We start from the raw sequence: 20,700 nt of genomic DNA on the forward strand, positions 1-20,700 counted from the left end.
ATAAAAAACAAAACAAAAAAGCACAACACATTACAACCAGCCAGGGGGGATGAAATTATAACAGAAAGCCAAAACGTTTACATACATTTATGGTTTTGATTGCCTTTGAATTATTAGAAAACTTAATAGAGTCCAGATACTGTTTTTATTCACAATGAAAAGTAAAAAAAGAGGGTTTTTTGCGTAAGAATTTAGATTTGTGGATGTGGAATTTTGCGAGGATTCATTCTGCATCGCTGTAGTGCAGCAGCTCTTCCGGTTCCGGTGTAACGTCCCGAGGCGTGACCGCCTCTTCATGGGAACATGGCGGGGACGTGGTGGCGGCATTGCCGGCGCTGGAGCACAACCTGTGGGGCTTCCACCTCATTTGAAAGCTTGCTACATATGACCGGCAGGTCTGCGTCTTCCTCCACGTGTTCTCCGGGCTGGGGCTCCGGGAGATGCGCGCCGGGCAGCGAGGTGAGTTTGTTGAGCCCTGCACAAACGGGAAGGTCATACAATCCCCCGGTGTTATGTGAGAGGATGCACTTGGCTAAAATGATTACTTTAAACACGTGATGAATTAATCAAAACTCCAATACCAGCACAATGTTATCATTTTTAATTCATATCGCACTGTTAAGAGATTGCGAAACCAAAATGTGTAGTAGTTTTAGCTCTGCGCGCTCCCGCGAAGGACTCATTTCTGACAGGTATGCAGTTTTCGACATGACACCTGTTCTCAGCCGGCTGTCCCGAGTCTCAGCTCTCATCCTGCTGCTCATCTTCCGGCATTGCGACATTTCCTGCCACTGTGACAGAAATTTTGTTTGCAACACAAGTTTTCTGGATTTAGTAAGAGTCTTTTGAGTAAACTATGACCTTTTCATCATCGTATGACTTATTTTTCCAGGCATAAACGTTTGAAACACAACAGTACTCTTGCAATGAACTACAGTACCTTTGGTTTAACCAGAGGTCTATTAAATCCTAATCCGAGTATAGTCAATGTCACATTCATTTCTGTTGATTTTCACGCCTCTTAGTTATTGATTTGACATTGACAGTTGCATGAACTATTTCAGGCTTCCCCAGCCAAATTATTAATTTTACAAAATGTACAAAATGACTGTCTCTCTAGCAAACTGTAATATTTCAGCAGAAACGACAATAGATTTGTTTTTAAATATAATTTTCTTCCTGATTTAATTATGGGTACCTGCAATCAAATCTATCTGTTAACTAAATATTCATGAAGGTTGACTTCAAACTCCAAGGAATTACATTATTGCTTTGTACAACAGACATTTGTAGATCTTCAACGTTTTTGAATTAACTAAGCACATGTTTCCAATGAGCTCTTATTCTTAAAAGGTATTTATTCTAAGCTGCCCCACAGTCTGATTTTATTTGATCATTTTATACACATTTTCACTACATCCACAACTCAAATGGGGTGCTTGTCCTTGAGCTTATCTTTGTCTTCACTTCCAGGGGAGGCCACTGCCTTCTGCACAGATCACTTTGAAATCTTTAAACTTAAAATCATCTCTAATCAGGCAAGTTTTTCTCTAACACACACTATATTTCCTATTCTGCTAGTTAATAACCCTGTATTCTGACAGATGTGAAGACGGTCGGAGATAATATTTCTGTATGTTTTTCTCCTGCAGACACAAATCTCAGTTGCTGTATCCCACACTTCAGTCTTGCTGTTGCAGATCAACGCACAGTGATGCCAAGCTAAAGGACCCTTTCACGTTAGCACAGAAAGACTTGACAAGTTTATATGATGACATCAAGAAGGTGAGTTGCACTGTATGTCAAAATGAAAGAGAGTAGGAGTAATGCACACTACGAGAAATCTCAGATACATGAAGTCTGTAAGTGGTGTTTTTATGTTTAATGAGTGACCGAGTGTTTTGAGAACCACAATCTGATGTCTTTAGTAAAATAATTTTTTTTTCTTTCTTTCTTTACAGGAGCTGTTTGTTTCCAAAAAAGAGCTGAAGTATCTCTGCGACTACTATTTTGATGGCCAGGGCAAAGCTATACGACCGATCATAGTCGTCCTGATGGCCCGTGCCCTCAACATCCACAGCAACAGAGATGGGTAAATGCACATCAGCCTAAAATGCTGTTTCTACAGTGAAATATTGGTTTCTATTCACTAGGGATGGGCGGTATGGACTAAAAAATGTATCACGATAATTTCTGGCATTTATCCCGATAACGATAAAAATGACGATTAAAAAAATACCAATTCAACTCCATCTTTGTAACTACAAATCTATCACGCTCTCAGATCCGCCATGTTTGTTACACAAAAATGTAATCAACGGGAATTTATTCTTTCTTTCTTTCTTTCTTTCTTTCTTTCTTTCTTTCTTTCTTTCTTTCTTTCTTTCTTTCTTTCTTTCTTTCTTTCTTTCTTTCTTTCTTTCAGGCTCATTTCCTTCCTTCCTTCCTTCCTTCCTTCCTTACTTGTTTTCTCCCTTCCTTCCTTCTTTCCTTCTTTCCTTCCTTCCTTCCTTCCTTCCTTCCTTCCTTCCTTCCTTCCTTCCTTCCTTCCTTCCTTCCTTCCTTCCTTCCTTCCTTCCTTCCTTCCTTCCTTCCTTCCTTCCTTCCTTCCTTCCTTCCTTCCTTCCTTCCTTCCTTCCTTCCTTCCTTCCTTCCTTCCTTCCCCTCTTTAACACAGATCCATAAATCAACTTTACACAAAAACTTAATCAACAGGAATTTATCGTTTTTATCGTGAGATGACAAATTCTTATCGTGAGGAATTTTTTTGACGGTATATCGTGAACGATAAAATATCGCCCTACTATTCACCTTTTACTGACACAGCTCAGGTTACTCGGTTGTAAAACGTGTCACACTGATCACAAGATGCACCACATCTTGTGATCTAATCCTTATATGAAGCATAACAGTTTTATGTCATCTGATTTCCTGTAACCTGTCATCTGTTCAGAGATCTTCTGCCAGGTCAGAGGGCTGTAGCCATGATCACGGAAATGATTCACACTGCCAGCCTGGTGCATGACGACGTGATAGATGGATCAGACGAGCGAAGAGGAAAGAGTACGATCAATGGAGTCTGGGGTGAAAGAAAAGTACGGCCTCCTTTTCTCGTGATTGCACATTTTCCTCCGTACCACTTCAACGCAACTCCCTTTGCCATTTCCTCTTCCAGGCTATCTTGGCCGGCGATTTCATCCTCTCAGCTGCGTCGATGGCTTTGGCTCGTATCGGAAACATCACAGTGGTGAAAGTGCTGTCCCAGGTGATCGAGGACCTGGTGCGAGGTAAATGACAACTCCTTCACCCGCCGGTTCTCTTGTTCTCGGTAGGGACAGTTCATGAACTTGTCGCGTTGTGCTCCCAGGTGAATTCATGCAGCTGGGCTCCAAAGAGAACGAGAACGAGCGGTTCAAACACTACCTCGAGAAAACATTCAAGAAGACCGCGAGTCTTATTGCAAACAGTTGTAAAGCAGTATGTACGTTCTGTCTCTGCATTAATAGCTCAAAGCTGGAGAAAAGCCTCGTTTCCTGTGTTTGGTGTTTTTTGTTGACTGCCTGCTCTCTTTGATTGAAGGTATCCATTCTTGTTAGCGCCGATCCTGAAGTTCATGAAATAGCTTACCAATACGGAAAAAATGTCGGCATCGCTTTTCAGGTAATTTCTGATAAGTGAATGGGCTAATTTATTTTTTTTTTTCGTGAAACCTGAATACTTCCATATAAACAAATGATGGGAAGGACTTTCTTTTTCCATTGTGAAGCTTGTCGACGACGTTTTGGATTTCACATCAGGAGCCAGTCAGCTAGGAAAGCCCTCGGCCGCTGATCTGAAGCTGGGATTAGCCACCGGACCAGTCCTGTTTGCGTGTCAGCAGGTGAGACTCTCATAAACAAACCAACACGTGTGGAAAACTGCACATGTGATGATCCAAACCAGTAAACACTCTGTAATGCTGTTACTTTACAGTTTCCCGAACTTCATGCGATGATCATGAGGCGTTTCAGTTCCAAAGGAGATGTAGATCGGGCCTGGCAGTACGTCCGTCAGGTATGACCACAAAAACTATCAACAAAATAAGAGTGGAAGGTTGTTAAATGTCCAAAGTGTAAGGCCTCATAGATTTAAATGTTTTCTGATGCAAAAAGGAAGCAAAAGCTTCCTTGAATGACACATTTTGTAAAAGTGACGTAAATTAAAATAAGAAATTACTCTCAAAGAGTTAAAGAGAAGTGACAGAAGCTTTACCTTATTCATTTAAGTCTTTTAAAGACCTGTAGCAACTACAGAAATGTAAAACTGATGAGCCTGAGCCACACGAAGATGTGGGAAGGAGAGGGGGATGTTTAGAAAAAAAAATGTTACAACGTGTGAACAACTATTGGCGCTTTTCCACTAGTACTTACTCGGTCCGACTCGTCCCGTCACGCCTCTACCCGTTTTGTCCCCGTGTGTTTTTCCACAGCCAGGGGAGAAGTGGGCAGGTTGGGGTGAAGCTGCTGTGACGTACTCGATTGCGCAACCGCTTTGTTCATGTCGGCGCTGATCTGAAATCAGCTGGAGCCGCGAGCGGCTGAGAGTAAAACAGCCCGTCTACATCCCTTTTTTAATTCTCTCGTCAGCCACCAGGTTTATGAACATCTGCACCTCAGAGTTGGACGTTTTGCGCTTTATAATAAAATCGCCGCGAGTCGCTCTCGCGCTGACTCCCGTTCCTGATTCAAACGTCTGACGGCCCTGCCCCCCGACCAATCAGTTGCGTGGAGGGTGGTGACGTCAGAAATAGTCCCGTCTCAGCCCGGTTAGAACCTCGCCAGAATGGTTACAGAAAAAGTATCGGCTTGGCGCGGCTCGGCCCACCTTGGCCCGTAGTGGAAAAGCGCAAGACGGGGGCGTGGCGGGTAGAAGCGAGCTGAGTAGATACTAGTGGAAAAGGGCCATAAATGGTTTCATGCCAGGAGATCTGCAGATGCGTTTGCTCTGAGAATGCTGACAAAGAAATGCAGTGAAGGTCGGGAGTTGCACGGTGGCTTTGTAGATGTGCAGGAAGTGTACAACAGACTTCCAGGGGAGGAATTGTGGTATTACGTGAGGAAGTTTGGACTGTCCGATAAATATGACTGTGGAGAAGTTTCCACCGGGAGTAACATATGGGTTTCGGGTGGAAGTGGGACTGGTTCAAGGATCAGCTCAGAGGCTGTACGGAGAAGAGGTGAAGAGGTTTCTGGAGTTTAAGTAATGGGGCTCAACTGTGGAGAAGAGAAGGTGGAGAAGATTGTCTGGATGTATGTTCTGAATCATTTGTATGCAACAGCTTAATTAAATTAGTGAAATCTGGCTCATTTCTAAAGTCTTATTCTTGGTAACTTAGAAACACTCAGTTTCAGTCTGGATATTCACGTAGTGGGGAAAACATATTGTAGATTATTTAATGGGTTTTTCCAGTGCGTACTGATCTTTTACCCAAACGTAGCAGGTAGGATGTAAGAGAAAGTTATCATGGTGTACTACGATACAAATATAACTGCCTGCATTCATGGATCATCGTAGAGGAGACTGGGAGATTGGATTTTTGAATTTAGGATATTGTAGGAGACCGGTTTAATTATGCCTTGATCTTGTTTGTGTTGTATTTATTTTTTGTTATTTTGTCTTTTCTTTTAATTTTTATAAAGGCATATATGATATGATATTGTGAGGAAGGGACAGGACTAAATAAGCGCTCCGCTTCCTCCTGTTCCCTCTCGAACACATTGTTTTGCTGTTGTTTGTATTTTTGGATGAGACTGTTCAATTGTTTTGCTTTTTTTATATTTTGATGCTTTTAATTTGATGGGTTTTGTTGTGTTTGAGACAAAGCCAACAATAAAACAATAAATAATACTTCAGGACATGAATCCAGTCTGCAGCTGACCAGTTTACATCGCATAAATCCATTAACACATTGAGCCGGTACGGCAGAAACTGGTCACATGACCCAGGTCTTTCCTCAGGGGATTAAGCCTGTGCTTTCCCAGCTCAACTCGCACTGTTTAATAACTACAGCAGATGAAACTAACAAAATCATTTCTGGTCTGTTTTTCTCACATCATGTTTGCTTCAGTTCATTTTTACCAACTGTTTTTCTGTCTCAGCACTCCTTTCCATCTTCTTCTCTCCGTTCCAGAGCGATGGCGTGCAGCAGACTACCTTCCTGGCCCGGCGCTACTGCCAAGAAGCCATCAAGCAGATCAGCTTGCTCAGGCCGTCGCCAGAGAGGGACGCCCTGATCAGGCTCACCGAGATCGTTCTCACCAGAGACAAGTGAGCCTGCACTCCCGGCCTTCTCTTCAGGCAGCTACATGTGGAACGGCACGCTCACCCCGCCAACCTCGACAGAGCAGAAACTGTAGAGGGAAGCCTTGGGAGTTTGGTTCAGTAGGATCCCTGGCGCTGGACGTGGAGCCAGCACTCGTATTTATTAGAACAACACGCAGGGGTCTCTCTGACCGACGATTCTCAACCACTCCCAACCAAAAATGTGAGGGTGAGGCGATTTATCAAAGTTTGACATGTAAATTCAACTTTTTTTTTTTACTGCAATTATTGTAATTTGCGGTTCCTAGTGGTGTGAAAAGATATATGAAAAATAATTGTAATTTTAAAGTGTAATAATGGCACTGAACACGAGAGCCCAGACCTTCCCTTCACTCAGTACTGTAACTGTAACAGCCTCCTCTGCCTCAGACCGGCTAGCCGTGAGTGAAAACGGTCCGTTACGAGCCGGTCCTGAGCTGCGGAGCTGTTTACAACACGTTTAATTCCAAAGGGGATAAAAGTGCATACTTGTCGTCTTCGTGCTCGTCTGGATGTGACGTCCTGAGATCCGTCCACACTTCAAAAGGCCAAACAATTGTGTGTATTCTCGACGGACGTTAATGAGGTTACTCCTGTAATGGAAAGTGCCCTGTAACAACCACGGCCTTAACATCTGCAAATTACTGTGTGCTCAATAAACCAACTGCTTGATTTCTTTTTCTTTTTTTATTAATCTTTATTTAAGCCTCGTCTCCTCTTTCATTTCCCTCCAAGTGACAACACATGTTGTACATAGGATTGTTTAATATAAAAGACTGTACATTAATTCTTCAATCAACATATTATATATACATATGCAGGGCAGAGAGGTGGATTTCAGTATTTCCACCCATGAACTTGAGCAGGTTTTGGAAATGGGACCCAAAAAAATTAAATTTATTAGCTGCAATATCCTGAAATGGTAAATATGACTGCAACAGGTGAATCAAAGTAGGTAGATGTACGTCCAGGAGCCAGTACAAGGATAGAAAAAAAAAATTAGGGTGATTCCTGAGCGGCACTAGATAAATGACTTGATTTTACTTGAGTTACTGCATGAATATGTACACCTGTGCAGCCCAGAGCAGGCCACGGATGCTGTAAGACTGAGGAGGTATCAGAGTTGTTTGGTCTACATTATTACATCTGAAATGTCACATGGCAGTGTCAGGCAGGACAACTCCAGTCTATTATCACTTTCAGAGCTAAATTCATAGATGCGACCTGTGCGTGGATTCGTTGAAAGTAAAGCTGGGATGTTAGTTGGCTCGTTTGAGATGAACTGCACCTCGCCTGGATGTTGGTTGATAACAGACGGCTGCAGATGGACAAGGTTGTAGTGGAGCACTTTATAGAGGGTTTAGTCTCTACAGGAAGTCTCAGAATCAATAATCCTATTAGAGCAGTTTCAATTAAAAAAAAAAAATCACACTATCTAGCAATACCACTTCTGACCACACGGGGACAGCATGTCACTAGAGTTTTCATGCGTCATTCAAAATTCAAAACCCTTTTCCTTTAGTGTACAAGAAGTCCTACACTTGAACCTACTTATGAACCAATCAACTGTTCAATCACCTGAAAGCCAAAGGTTACCGATCATTCCCTGAGGCTCTGCAGGCAGTTAAGGACAACCGTGGGAACCTCAAACTGCAGCTGTCAAAGCAAATCGGGGCCGAGTTGAACGCAAATCCAGAAGCCGTGCGTTTGCATGACTGCAGGATCGGTTCATCTCAAATGAGTCCAACAAAACTGACGATAAGCAAAAAGTGGAATGGGTCTCCTTGCTTATTAAACGGGTGCAAATGCATGAAATAAGAAAAACTGCATTCAATTTTCATGGGTTTGAATTTATAAAGTGTGCATGGAAAGGCTCTTAAATCGACTTCAGAGTAAAAAGTTCAGTGATTTCAACAGTGTGATACGTAACAACAGAAAAGTAAATAGATTTACAACGAAAACAAAAAAGGGGGAGGCATAATGGCAACAAACATAAGATTACATTATATTTGCATGCTTTTAAGACTGATTTTCAGAAATAGTTCTTTCAAAAACCATTTACAGTATTTAAAAGTGTCAACAGGCCGTCTGCATTCATTTTTCAGCATTCAAGTTGAAAAGGGCACCACGATCAAAGTCATCATTACTGACATTCACTGGATTTACATTGAAGAACCCCAACACGAGTCGTAGCGCATCTGAAAAACGCAAATATTTCACCTGAAGATTATTTAACATTATTTGTTCCATCATAGCTGACGTTGATCAAAGTCTTCAGTTGTTGATCTGAATTTCTTCTGTCTGGTTCATTACACACACTTAGCTGTATTCAGCTCGTTTTTTTTTCTGTAAATGTCCCCCAACTGACATTATCACACCAAAATAAACTAGATAGATATTAATTTTCACTTTATTTGCAATCAGTAAGGGAAAAAACATTCTGCCATATTAAAAAAAAAGAAACAAAAAAAAAGGGAATCATACAGTTATATCTATGCGACTCAGGAGTCCGATTGCTGCTGTCAGTCTCAGTGGGTTAGGATATGACTGAATAAATAGACTTGTACTTTCACTCCGAGGTCCCTTCAGTCGGCGTAGTGCATGATCGACTCCACGTAGTTGCCGGGAAACAGGCCGGTGACGCCGTTGATCGTGCCCTCGAACCAGCCGTCGTCGTTCTTCTTGACGACGTAGATGATGGCGCCCTCCATGAACGACAGCTCGTCGTCCTTGTCCTTGGCGTAGTCGTAGATGGCCACCACTGCGAACGGGAGCACGGTGGATGAGTACGTTTGTAGAGCTACAGTTTTACTGTGTTTTACTCCCTAGCCCACTTCCTTTTCCCCCAAATAGTCCTTGTCGCTTGCCAGGCCGACATTGTTAATAAGAATGTGTTCTTAATGACCTGCCTGGTTAAATAAAGGCGAATGACTGAATGAATATCAAATACCGTATTTTCCGCACTATAAGGCGCACCTAAAAGCCTTTAATTTTCTCAAAAACCCGCACTGCGCCTTATAATAGAGTGCGCCTTATATATGATCATTACGGTAATTTCTGTTACTGTAGTCAGGGGGATTGTGGGTAATGTAGTTGGTGTCGCCAAAGTAATGGCGATAAAAACGTCAGGAATCGTCACAGACGTTCAAGACGACAGCAGCGACGCTGACTCGCATAATGGCGACTTTGACGAGACGGAGCAAAGCTGGTTTTTATTTTGTTAATAAAGTTTGACATACGGTACTTTTCTGTTTTTTTTTTTTTTTGCATTTGCTGTAGGATTTTGTAGCATTTCCTGTAGCGCAGCTCCATCAGGTAGATACGTAACTCAACCCCAGCCACTATAGTACGGTATTTTACCATATATTTAGTGCGCCTTATAATGCGGTGCGCCTTATATATGGAAAAAGTTTTAAAATATGTCATTCATTGCAGGTGCGCCTTATAGTGCGGAAAATACGGTAAAGAGATAGAATTGTTTCTTTTTCTCTATCGTATAATGTTCGCAAAGTGTAATGCAATTCATGTCATGGGTACTGTATTTTGAAGGATCAAATACTCAACATCCCATATTATCAATTTTAAATTAATATTTCAGAGGTAGCATCATTTGATAGTCCAGTAACGTCCTATCAAATAATGCTCCCGTCACTTGCATTCAGGTAAGATACTAATCAACTCACTGTCACTGCAGGATGAATCTCAGCATACTTACACCCCCCAATTTATCAATTTAGTAATCACTATTTTTGGATTGATAATAAGTATAACATAACAAATAAAAGTAAAGCAAACAAATTGTCTCAATTTCTCATTTCAAAAAACATTTAAAACAGTAGATGAACAGAGGGCAAAATCTAACATCACAATATTTTTCAGCGTGGACTGAAGGGATGCAAGAAATTATGGGCGTGGCAATCAAACTTTGAAAATCGACTGTGCGCAGAACCACAAAGTAGCAGTTCTGGACGGGTAGCATGGATCGACAGAACACCTGATAGAAGGATTTGGATAGGGTTGCCAACCGTCCCTTGGAAAACGGAATCGTCCTGTATTTATAAACTAAAGTACACGTCCCGTATTGAGCTAAAAAGGGACACACTTTGTCCCGTATTACTGTGAGAGTCAAAAAATAGTCATAAAATGCCAATGGAAAATGGGATTGAGTTATTTTTTTCAGTTTTACTACAACTGTAGCCTACAGTCATGGCCTTTGAGGCACAAATATGTTTACAAGTTTTCTACAGACTTTCTGTTTGCACTTTTGTTATTGCACTAAAAATGTGTACTATTACAGAATAGTTCTGCTTTCTTTCTATTGTTTTATATCAATTTATAAAATCTTAAGTTAAGCAAGACAGGTTTCTGTTTAAGAAAGATACTTATTTTATTCATTCAGTTCATTTTGTTGCTGGATAATAATTTGTTTTCCATGTGTTCATGGCATTCAAAAATATGCATCTAATTCAATTCAGGTTCGAGTCAAATGGTTAAAAAAAAAATCGTTTCACTCACAAAAAAAGGGGGGCTAAAAAAAAAATTCACCACGCCAGGAAAGGTGAAGGCAATCAGGTTGGCCGGCCCTGCCGATGAGGTGTCCCTTATTTATTTTGCAGGGAGTTAGCAACCTTAGATTTGGATCGTGGAGTTTAGTGACAATCATGAGCAAACCTTTCTCCATGTAGGTCTTGGGGGCCCACTGCGGGTCTCCGTCGGCGTAGGGGTCGTTGTAATGCACGACCGCGGCGTCCTCCTCCTCGTAATCCACCGGAGGTGGTGGAGGCGGAGGAGGAGAGTCGTCAAACATGGGGATGTCGTCCGGGGGAGGCGGGGGAGGTGGAGTAGGAGTGTCTGCAACTGTTGAATGAACACAGAACCTGAAGTTACGCCGGAAACTTGGGTTGGATTCATAAAATCAGTCATAAGAGTTGCTGGAGGGAAAAAAAAAAAAAAAAAAGTCATGCAGTTAGATACAACGGTGAAACATGCAGAAGAGGGCGAGAAGACGCTGCAAGACTTTCAATATCCAGGGTGAAGTGTGCTTGTCTGGCATGCACGTACACAAGAAAAACAAAAAAGGGAGTCTGTGGTTTATGAGCATAAGATAAGATAAGATAAGATGAGATAAGATTGTCCTTTATTTCACCCTCAATGGGGAAATTCACTTTGTGCAGCAGCAGTAAACTCAACACACACATGCAGGGAAAGGGTAAAAAAAAAAAATATAATTACAAAATATAAACAGTTTCATTTCATTTATATTAATTATAAGTTATCATTTGACCTGTAGGTTTCTTCAAGCCATCATTTATAACAATGATTTTCCCCCACAAATGTGAAAAAAGGATCCCTATTCTCTCTGAGTTGAATGTCAGAGCTCTTAGTTGAATTTAATTTAATTTATCAATCTGTTCTTAATTTTTCTTGTCTTTTTAAACTGCTGCAATATTTTGGTCTACTCCTCTTCTGCAACCATCTCCAGGCAGCATCATCACCGTGGTCCACGGCCTGCTAGCGTATACAGGTTCTCGTTGGGAATCAGTTTTGGTTATCGGTAATTTCTGATCGGTCAGGTGCTCTCACTTTGCTGTTAGAGCTTCCTTTAACTTTAGAAAGTCAGAGGATCTTTCAAAGTTGGACCATTCTTGGTGTAACTTTGTAAGATCAACACCAAAAGAGGTCCACCGAGATTGTGAAAGAAAACGTCAAGCAGGATGCAGGAGACAGGCAAAAAAAAACCTTAAGCAATCCTGGACTTTTCAACAAGGAAATAAAGGAACAAAGACTAATAGTGGATGAAAAAACGAATACCTTTTTTCAAAGTGATGGTCAAAATTCAAGCATAAATTTATCCAGAACCTTTTGATGAACTTCAAACTAAAGTATCTCAGTAGAAACCATGCCAATACTATTCTAAGTGATATGCAAAAAGCTTGTTTACAAATAAAAGATCTGTTTGATTCCTGTGTTGGCTGGTAAGAGGAATAAATACCTTTACTATTTGACACACGGAGGCATCTAGGGAGTCTTATATTGAAACCATCATGAGCCAACTCTCTTCATGCCTAAAACCTGTCTGGTTGTGGCTCGTTGATTGTTTTGTTTAGAAAGGTTCCTAAATGGGTGAAATGATCCACAAGTATCTTAGTACCAGCAACAATAAGAGCTGCTCAATTTCTGTAAATGGTAAACAAGTGGGAGTCAGAGCTTCCTTTATTATCTCCTTAAGCCTAGGAGACCCTGGATCATCCCTTATGAAAGGAAAAAATGATCCTACTTTCCCCATGATTTCTTTTTGCAGCTACATTCAAGGCGATGCCCAACTATTTACATTCTGTCCTACTATCCGTCATTCATGTAGATAAATATAAAGACAAGTAAAAAAAAGTATGTAAACACATTTTTTCCATGCTTTTTAGATTAACAGTCCCTGCAAACATTTTTCTGTTAAATGTCACAGACTATTTACAATAAAATCTCTGTGGCACAACACCAGAAAATATACAGCAAAGGCTAAAACAGCAGGCGCTGTACTTGTAAAATACTTTGAATTGTTGTAGTTTCATCAGTTAAGATCAACATTTCTGAGCAAGAAGTAACTTGCTGTTCAATTAAAATCATCCTATAAAACATAATTTGGCATTGGTCTTTAAGTGAGCGATATAAATCACGGCAATGACGACACTTCTATTTCATACCAGCAGGGGGCGGCAGAGAAGCCTAACTGTCACGGCTTCTTACAACTTTTCCTTTTAAATATAATAATTTATTTCAGATTAACTCTGCAGAACAACAGTCGTGCTTCTGCTGTACGGCAAGAGATTAATCCTAGACTGCATTCAAAAGTCGGCCTGCAACTGCAGAAATAAATCTGCCTCCACACAACAGAAATTTACTCATGAGTCACATTAACAGTGACGTCAAACGAGACATATGCAAGCTATGGAAGATGAAAAAGCATGATGCATGCTGGGTGTTGTGGAAATGGGAACAGTTGGCACAGATGAGGATAAAAACGACTGCGTGCAGCCTCTTCACTTACTGCTCTCCTGCATCCTGGCCACAAAGCCAGTCAGGGGGATCTGTGGAGTCAGCTGGGGCATGGGGGGAGGAGGAGGAGCGACAGACACTGAAAGCCGGCAAAAAAGACAAGAAGGCAGAGAAATGGACAGGGAGAGAAAGAGAGAGGAGAAGAAAAAAAATGGAGCTGATCAGTCACCAAGAATGCAGAGTAGAACCCAAGAAAACGCAACGGCGACACAATCAAAGATGAAAAAAAAAACAAGAAAAGGGGCCAGAGGTAAAATATGTAGCCCCTTCTAGTCAATGATGAACTGGGAGTTTTGTTTATTTTTTAATAGTGCAGTGTCTCCCCAGATCACGCACAAGTGTTGGTGCTGTGATGAGATTTCACTTGGCATCTGAGGGTCACTGAGGTCGGAGGATAAACGGAGGATTACGTTCGTCTTCAGACTGTTGCCATTCTTAAATTACAGAAATGTCGTCTTCGTCCACAGGGGGGCAAGATTTACCTCAGAAGAAACCTGTACTTCAATCAACCCCCTTGAGACGTGGGAAGAAATTTGGATTCTCATTTTTTTTCAGGCTTAATCTAGATCACGCACCAGGATTCACAGACCCAGACAGACTGTGGACCCAAGAGGGACCAGAACCCTATCCGCACCTGGTTTTATCATCGCAACTGCAAAAGGTTGTTGTGTCTGGATGTACGAGGTATAAATTGCTTGCCAGGTGCCGTGTGATTGGCCACATCTGGAGGTGGATTAGCTTTCCCTGCGATTTGATCTCAGCCAGGTGTAAATGCCATTCATCCAGCGTGACCACATGCCTGGGAGAAATCCCACTAGCAATTTGAAAGGTCACAAATCGCCGTTTAACACTCACTCAAAAAACAGTTAAATATGTAACCCATGTAACTGGGGGTGGGGGGCAATCGTGTCTGTCCATAAATCATGCCAGAAACCATGACTGGGCACCGTTTACAGACAGAAATGAAAGACGCCAGAAACAATGACTCTGCATTTTCAGCAGAAATCGACTGCCTGCGTTTCATCCGCTTTGGAATCAAAGGATGATGCATCCTCCATCGATACTAAAGGCATCACATGGTCGGATAAAAAGCTTTCAACTGCACTTTAGGGGGAGGGAAAGTCCATCATTCTGACAAGAAAAAGCAAGCCTGACCTTCAGAGCATACTTGCAAATATGAAATACCACTCTGTGGCTGCACAGGTTAGTGTCCTTTAGTTTGCTGCTGTGAATGATCGGGGAGAATGTGAGCTTCGGTGCGTCACCGGTGACATGTGAGGGTGTTGGAGCTGGAGACAGAAGGGCCTTACTTGAGTTCTGGCCGTAGCCAGGAGTGCCTCCGTTAATATGAGGCTGCTGTAGTTGCTGCTGTAGTTGCTGCTGCTGTAGTTGCTGCTGCTGCTGCTGCTGTAGTTGCTGCTGCTGCTGCTGCAGGGAGAACTGCGAAGTGACCGATGGCGCCCGGCGGTAGGTGCCCGTGGCCGAAACCATAGAGACAGAGGAGTTGGAGGGGTTGTGTCGCGAAATCTGCCGCGAGATGGTTCCAAACTGGGACATTGGAGCGGGGCCAAGACCGGGCCCAGGGGCCACCGCTATAGCGCCCCGAGACAGGGAGGAGAGGAAGGACAGCCAGGCGGGATCAGAGAGGGAGGGAAGGGTTAGACGGGAGAGATTGAAAGAAGAAAAGACAGAACATGAATCTTCAACACCGTAAAAGACATGGAAAGCTTTTTAAAGCCACTCTATTGTCGTAAATCCACCGTGTTGACATAAGAGCTGCTGAAAATACGTGTTGCAATACCACTTTGTCCCATTAGAGGCGCATTTTGTTGCCCAACTGCTACATAGAGTGGCTTTAAATACTGATTAGTACCTTATGAAACACCAATAACCAGACAGAGGAAGCAAATAAGCCGAGGGAAGCAGCGTTGATTGTTACGGTAACTGTTACAGTGGTGCATTTCATGAGGGCTACAGTAACTACAAGTCTTTTGATTGAATCTTGCACAGATAGACGAAGGATGAGGGTGTGGAAGAGGCAGAGCAGTAACAAAACAGACCGATATATACCGGAAAAGGCTTCAAAAATGAACCTTTTTCTCTCACCTTTCAGACAATTCAGGCAGTGTTTATGATATTTTGTTCATTTGTCAACACAAAACATTATTTTTACACCACAACATTAAATGTCAAATATTTGAAAGGAAACACTGAAAGGAAAAGAAGGATTAAAGATATTTTTCCCTCCTCTGCTCTGCTTGAGCATTTCCTCCTCACATTTCTTGATGACATACAATCTCCTCAGGAGGCCGTGCCGTCAAATAGGAATGGGAGGAACGGGAGGAAGTGGAAAACTCAGAACACAGACCAATTTCTGTCTGCTGTCGACAACAGAAGTAATTACAGCTGAAGGAGCGCGATGACGCTTAGAGGGTGCAACCCGTTTCAAGTTGTCATCTCACTCAAGAAAATAAGAGCTTTTGCACGTCAGACATGCAGATGCTCAGGAAACGCACACATAGAAGTTGATTCTAATCAAACAGCTGGATGCTTTTCAGTCTTGCAGAGCTCTCACAAAGAATTAAAACCAATATCAGTCAGTCATTCAGAGTCAATACCCCATGACGATTAAAGCTGCATCAGGCAACAATTAATATGTGGTGCATATATGTGACATTAACTGTGGTTCTCAGAATAAAACAAAAGGTGTAATGAAAAGTAGCATGTTAAGACTGATTTCAGGTAGCCAGACAGATCGGTTCCCATTATGGCCTAAATAGGAGAGACCAGAAGCGACAACAGTCCCGATACCGTATGATGCCTCGGGATTGATGCCAAGTTCATGTCTCTAAACATGTTACCCAGCTGCCACAAATTGAGCTAAATTCACCCAAGCAGAGTTCAAACTGGCCAGCATCGACATAAACAAGGTACAATTCAGATCTGGCAAGCGTCACTGGTCCAGTAGCAGATCATGAAAACACAGCTGCATGCTGACGCCAAGCTTAAAACGGCATGGCCTCAAATGTTTCACTGAGTAAGGCTTTACGAGCAAAACTAAATAAGAAGTCTGAGCTGATAAAACTTTCTTAATTCAAAAAACTATTTACAAGAAATGCACTGCATTTAATATGGTCCAAATTTAGTAAACAGGAAGTTACTGTACTGGTTTATAGACATCTTGTGTGTTCAAACTGATTAAAAATATTGTTTAAACTGCAGCTTTCTTGCAGCATTTGTATAATTTTATGAAACCAAATATTACATTCCAGTCTGCACCTCTTTTAAAATGATCTCTCCTTAAATCATGTTAGATTTTTAAAACTTTTTTTTGCATATTATTCATGTCAAATGTCTAACCAAACATCAACAGTAGACCTATCTGGATCGGTGCATCTGCTTCCATGAGTGACGAGCAAAAACAAGTTGTGAAAAAGTGTCTGAGTTTGGGAAAATGTGGCCCAATGCAGCTTTAACCAGAATCGGTTTCATACTTTACCTGTGTGCACGGGAAGCTTCAAAGACACATTTTTACAGAATTACCACCTGTAAGTAGTTCTGATACAACTTTCTTGATCAGCCAGGAACAATTTTTTTTTTTTTTTAGATCCACAGCAGCTTGATGGGAAAAGTCAGTTAACTTTTTTTACTTTCTAGTAAGAGAATGATGACGTAAAAGGTCTTTATAACCTGGTAAGAGATCAGTTAAGAATTAAGGAACAAAATACCACCACCAGCAATTAGGAAAAATAAAAAGGTCAACATGAAAATGTTACAAAAATCTTTCAAAAGACTATGTAACATTCACACTGCAAGCAACCTCAGAAATTAAATTTACAACCAATATTACAACAAAAAAGAAAAGAAACTGGGACGATATGGAAGATACAACTTAAGCTTACTTTGGCTTTTTCCTTGCAGACAGTATGAGACCTGATCACATTATGTTTTTTAATAGATTTCTTCTCTTTTTTCTCAAAAAAACAAACAAAAAAAACAAAACATTAAAATGGAAAAGTAACAGGTGCTCCGATTGCAAACTTGTCTTAAAATCAGTACAGTTACTGTTGTTGTCCACCTGTTCGGTACTGGAGACGGTCGAGGACGACTAACAGATCAGTCCAGTAACTCTGCTCTCTTCCTCCCGTCTCGTTGATAAAGACGTACCAGGAAAAGATGCCACCTTGAAGGCAGCATAAGCTCCTCTGACATCTCATTGTTTATGCACCAACGGCAGAAAGACGGCTTCTGAGGGCGCCATAAACCTCAACGCTACATTTTATGCTCATATTCCTTCCACAAAGATCTGGAACACAAATTCGTCCGATCACAATTACACTTCTGAGTCCAGAGATGCTGACGTCGACTTTGGGACAGTGTTTAAATGAGGCTTAATTAGTGTACAGTAATGTTTTGAGTATAATTTGTGCATGTAACTACACTGCTTTACTTAAATGTTTCGCCCACACCTGCGAAACCCAGGTATAGAATTGAAAATAAGTCAAAGTACAGTTTTTTTTCCTTTCTTTTTGCATTTTCCATATGGTCCCAATTTATACAAGACAAATCCTCTCAAAAAGGCTTGCAGCTGCCTTGCTGATGCTTTTCAAGTTTTTTCTTCACCAAACTTGTTGTATAACTACTTTTTTGGGGAGCTGCATTTATAAATTAATTTACAATAATTAAAAGTTGCTTGCAGTGTGTTCAGACAGACAGCCGCACCCACAGCACCCTGATTTGAGAGTCTCGTCCACGAGAAGGACTTCAACCCCGGAGAGATGATCCACCACCAGCTCAGCAGACGAGAAGGAAGCAACCTTGGTGTTCGGAGGATCTCACCTATGGGTGGTGGTGGTGGTGGTGGTGGTGGTGCCGGGGGGGCGACCCCGGGCACGGGAGGAGCAGGTGGAGGTAGTGGAGGAGGGGGTGGGGGTGGCGGAGCGGATATGGGCGGGGCTGAAAGGAGCATTAATGTTAGTTGGAGCTGCGCGTAAAGCTCGCCGTCTCCTGCTCAGTTACATAACATCAAGACAATATAAAACCCCTTCGTGCGCCGGGGGAACACTTCGACTGCTTCACGATGGAGCGCGCTCGGAAGCGCTCTCCTCTGTAGTGTGAATTGAGTGTTTCCATGGCAACCTGCTTGCAGCCAGAGCTGATCCTGCCAAAGTAAAAGCGTCAGCTGCAGAAAAGCTTAAATATTTATGGGCCGGCTTAAAAATCATTTTTCACAAACAAAGCATTTTCTTAGTCACGGTGTAAAGTAACACTGCGTAGCTCGAGTCTGGCGTTACGAGGGCCGAACTCTTCTAATGTAAAGCGCTGGGCCTCACACAGCTTGGCCTATTTACACAGTAGGATAGAGAATCAGCTGTGCCTTGAACACAATGGGCCTCAATAATCCCCGTCTGGTAAACATGGGCTTTGTGTGACACAATTTCACTGTCTGCAAGAAGCCTTTACATGTATACCTTTGCATTTTATGCCTTTCTTATGCTTAATCATGCATTTTATGAGCATATTTATTAAAAGCCTGCTCCGTTCTTTTTAAAATGTACTGCTGAAAGTTTCTTTTACATTTGTTATTTGAGATGTGCACATGTAGATATCCAATGGTGAGAATAGTACACAGTGATGGTATGCAGTAGGGAATAAGTCTTTTGTTGGATTTTTGTTCAAAAGTAAACTCTGGCTGAGGCTCACACAGCTGTGCACACTATGCAAACAACATTCTCATTTGTTCCTGTAAATGTTTAAAGCAATCGGCAGCTTTACTCGGGTCAAAAGAACTGTGCAGGTTTCATCTGACGTGAGCTTTAGAGATCTTAAGCCATATAAATGCTCGTAAGGGTAAAGAAAATCCCCTGAAATGGGATACATATTATTAGAAAGCAAATACAACAAGATCTAAAGGCAGGTTCTATTTCACGCTTTGCAAAAAGCCTGATCCTGTTTCACAAGTGTCATGGGCAGTATGACGGCATGTGGTGACTGTGCACTGAAAGATAGAGCCGCTGCGAGGATCACCTGGGCCAGAGTTGGGAATGGAGGGTGTAGGCACGGCGATGGGAATGCCAATTCCACTGCTGCCGCTGTTCTCCCGGCTGCTGCTGCCCCCGCTGCTTCCACTGTGGGAGGAGACACAGAAGGGAAAGAGGACGTCGCTTTATTCAGGCCGGCCTGCTCAGGATGCACACGGCAGAGCTGCAGCAGAGCTGGTGGGAACGCTGCAGCTGCAGACCTCAAAATCACCGCGTCGGTTAATTAGACACACACATTGATTGACTGATGATCCAAATCTGTCTATTTTCAGTCAGTCAGTCTGTTCCGAGTTGTGATTGTGAGACAAATCCAATTACTTGCTGCTCATTAAATTCATCACATTCACCATAGTACGGAATCCAGCTGTCATTAAAGGCATCATGACAACAGTCACCATTAACTTCTTGTTTCCACTTGCCTCCAATCTATCCAGTCAACCCATACGAAATAACAAATGCTCCCCCTGGTGTTCAGTGCGATGAGGAACAAGTCTTCATGGACGGTTCGACAATGCAATCGTTGCTAATTTCAATTTATTGCTGCTTTTGGAGAGAAACTAACTTTCCATTTTCTAACTTATGGCCGTATTGCAGCTCCGCCGACAACCGGTGTGTGAGTGTGTGAGTTTATGTCAGTGTAAAGCGCTTTGAGGCTGTAGGAGTACAGCTGGAAAGCGCTATATAAGTGTAAGCCATTTACCATTAAGCCATATATATTTGTAGCTGAAAGAAAGCCAGCATGTTAGTTCTCTTTGAACTCCACTGCACGTGTTGAAAGTTTTCAAAGAAGGGGATGCAAATAATGCTCCGAAAAACAATGGAAAGGGAAGTTTTGCAACTGCGGAAGGTAACGGAGGTTCCTATAGGAACATGTCTAAATGAGGTCTACGCTCGTCTTGGGTGTTGTTGTGATGGCGTGTTCCACTGGTACTCGGAAATCAGAATCCTCTAGTTTCAAGTCGGATGTTTCAACTGGAACGCCCAACTCGGAAAGTCCGAGGAACCTCGCCAAGAATCCAACATGGTCCAACAAAGCAAACGATGCTAATTTTACTGTTTTTAACAGTTCTGTCTCATTTTAGACAAAAATCCCAACAAAACACACACCCAGGTCTTGTGGGTTGCAGTGTTTTGTAGATGTGTCAACACACAACGCTGCCTCTGAGCTCTCAGATGGGTCCTTTGAGCTCCTGGCTTAGTTTCTGCTCCGTTATTTTTTGTCCACTCTTATGAGCTTACACAGATAAGACAGTGCCTTTCCAAAGTATAA

The 20,700-nt window shown here is 42.1% G+C and overlaps 3 protein-coding genes across 10 annotated transcripts in view; 2 read left to right on the top strand and 1 right to left on the bottom strand.

Moving 5' to 3' along the window:
* The window catches only part of acbd5a (acyl-CoA binding domain containing 5a), a 171,144-nt gene that overhangs the window by 86,145 nt on the left and 64,299 nt on the right, over positions 1-20,700 (top strand). The window lies entirely within an intron of this gene.
* pdss1 (prenyl (decaprenyl) diphosphate synthase, subunit 1) lies at positions 269-7,039 on the top strand. Its single transcript, XM_061713347.1, has 11 exons — positions 269-459; positions 1,474-1,538; positions 1,653-1,785; positions 1,962-2,092; positions 2,954-3,095; positions 3,176-3,287; positions 3,368-3,477; positions 3,580-3,660; positions 3,767-3,880; positions 3,973-4,053; positions 6,170-7,039. The coding sequence occupies exons 1-11, from the start codon at positions 304-306 to the stop codon at positions 6,308-6,310; spliced, it is 1,266 nt and encodes a 421-aa protein (XP_061569331.1). The 5' UTR covers positions 269-303; the 3' UTR covers positions 6,311-7,039.
* Positions 8,169-20,700, bottom strand: part of abi1a (abl-interactor 1a) — a 64,377-nt gene continuing 51,845 nt past the window's right edge. For 2 of the 8 annotated variants that reach the window (XM_061713340.1, XM_061713339.1), the window contains 6 exons: positions 19,417-19,517; positions 18,229-18,345; positions 14,700-14,981; positions 13,382-13,468; positions 11,011-11,196; positions 8,169-9,100 (listed from right to left, as the gene is read on the bottom strand). In XM_061713340.1, coding sequence (XP_061569324.1) covers positions 8,925-9,100; positions 11,011-11,196; positions 13,382-13,468; positions 14,700-14,981; positions 18,229-18,345; positions 19,417-19,517 — 949 coding nt within the window. In that variant the 3' untranslated portion in view covers positions 8,169-8,924. The remainder of the gene's footprint in view (positions 9,101-11,010; positions 11,197-13,381; positions 13,469-14,699; positions 14,982-18,228; positions 18,346-19,416; positions 19,518-20,700) is intronic. The other 6 variants (XM_061713343.1, XM_061713342.1, XM_061713346.1 and 3 more) reach the window with 4 other exon arrangements.

This window comes from Cololabis saira, chromosome 22 (assembly GCF_033807715.1).
Source record: "Cololabis saira isolate AMF1-May2022 chromosome 22, fColSai1.1, whole genome shotgun sequence".
Classification (NCBI taxonomy): Eukaryota; Metazoa; Chordata; class Actinopteri; order Beloniformes; family Belonidae; genus Cololabis; species Cololabis saira.

Bases quoted from the DNA above. Each gene is read 5' to 3' on its own strand.
- pdss1 (XM_061713347.1), top strand. From the start codon at position 304: ATGGCGGGGACGTGGTGGCGGCATTGCCGGCGCTGGAGCACAACCTGT. The intron at 2,093-2,953 runs GTAAATGCACAT...TCATCTGTTCAG, and splicing joins ATCCACAGCAACAGAGATGG to AGATCTTCTGCCAGGTCAGA. The intron at 3,661-3,766 runs GTAATTTCTGAT...TCCATTGTGAAG, and splicing joins ATGTCGGCATCGCTTTTCAG to CTTGTCGACGACGTTTTGGA.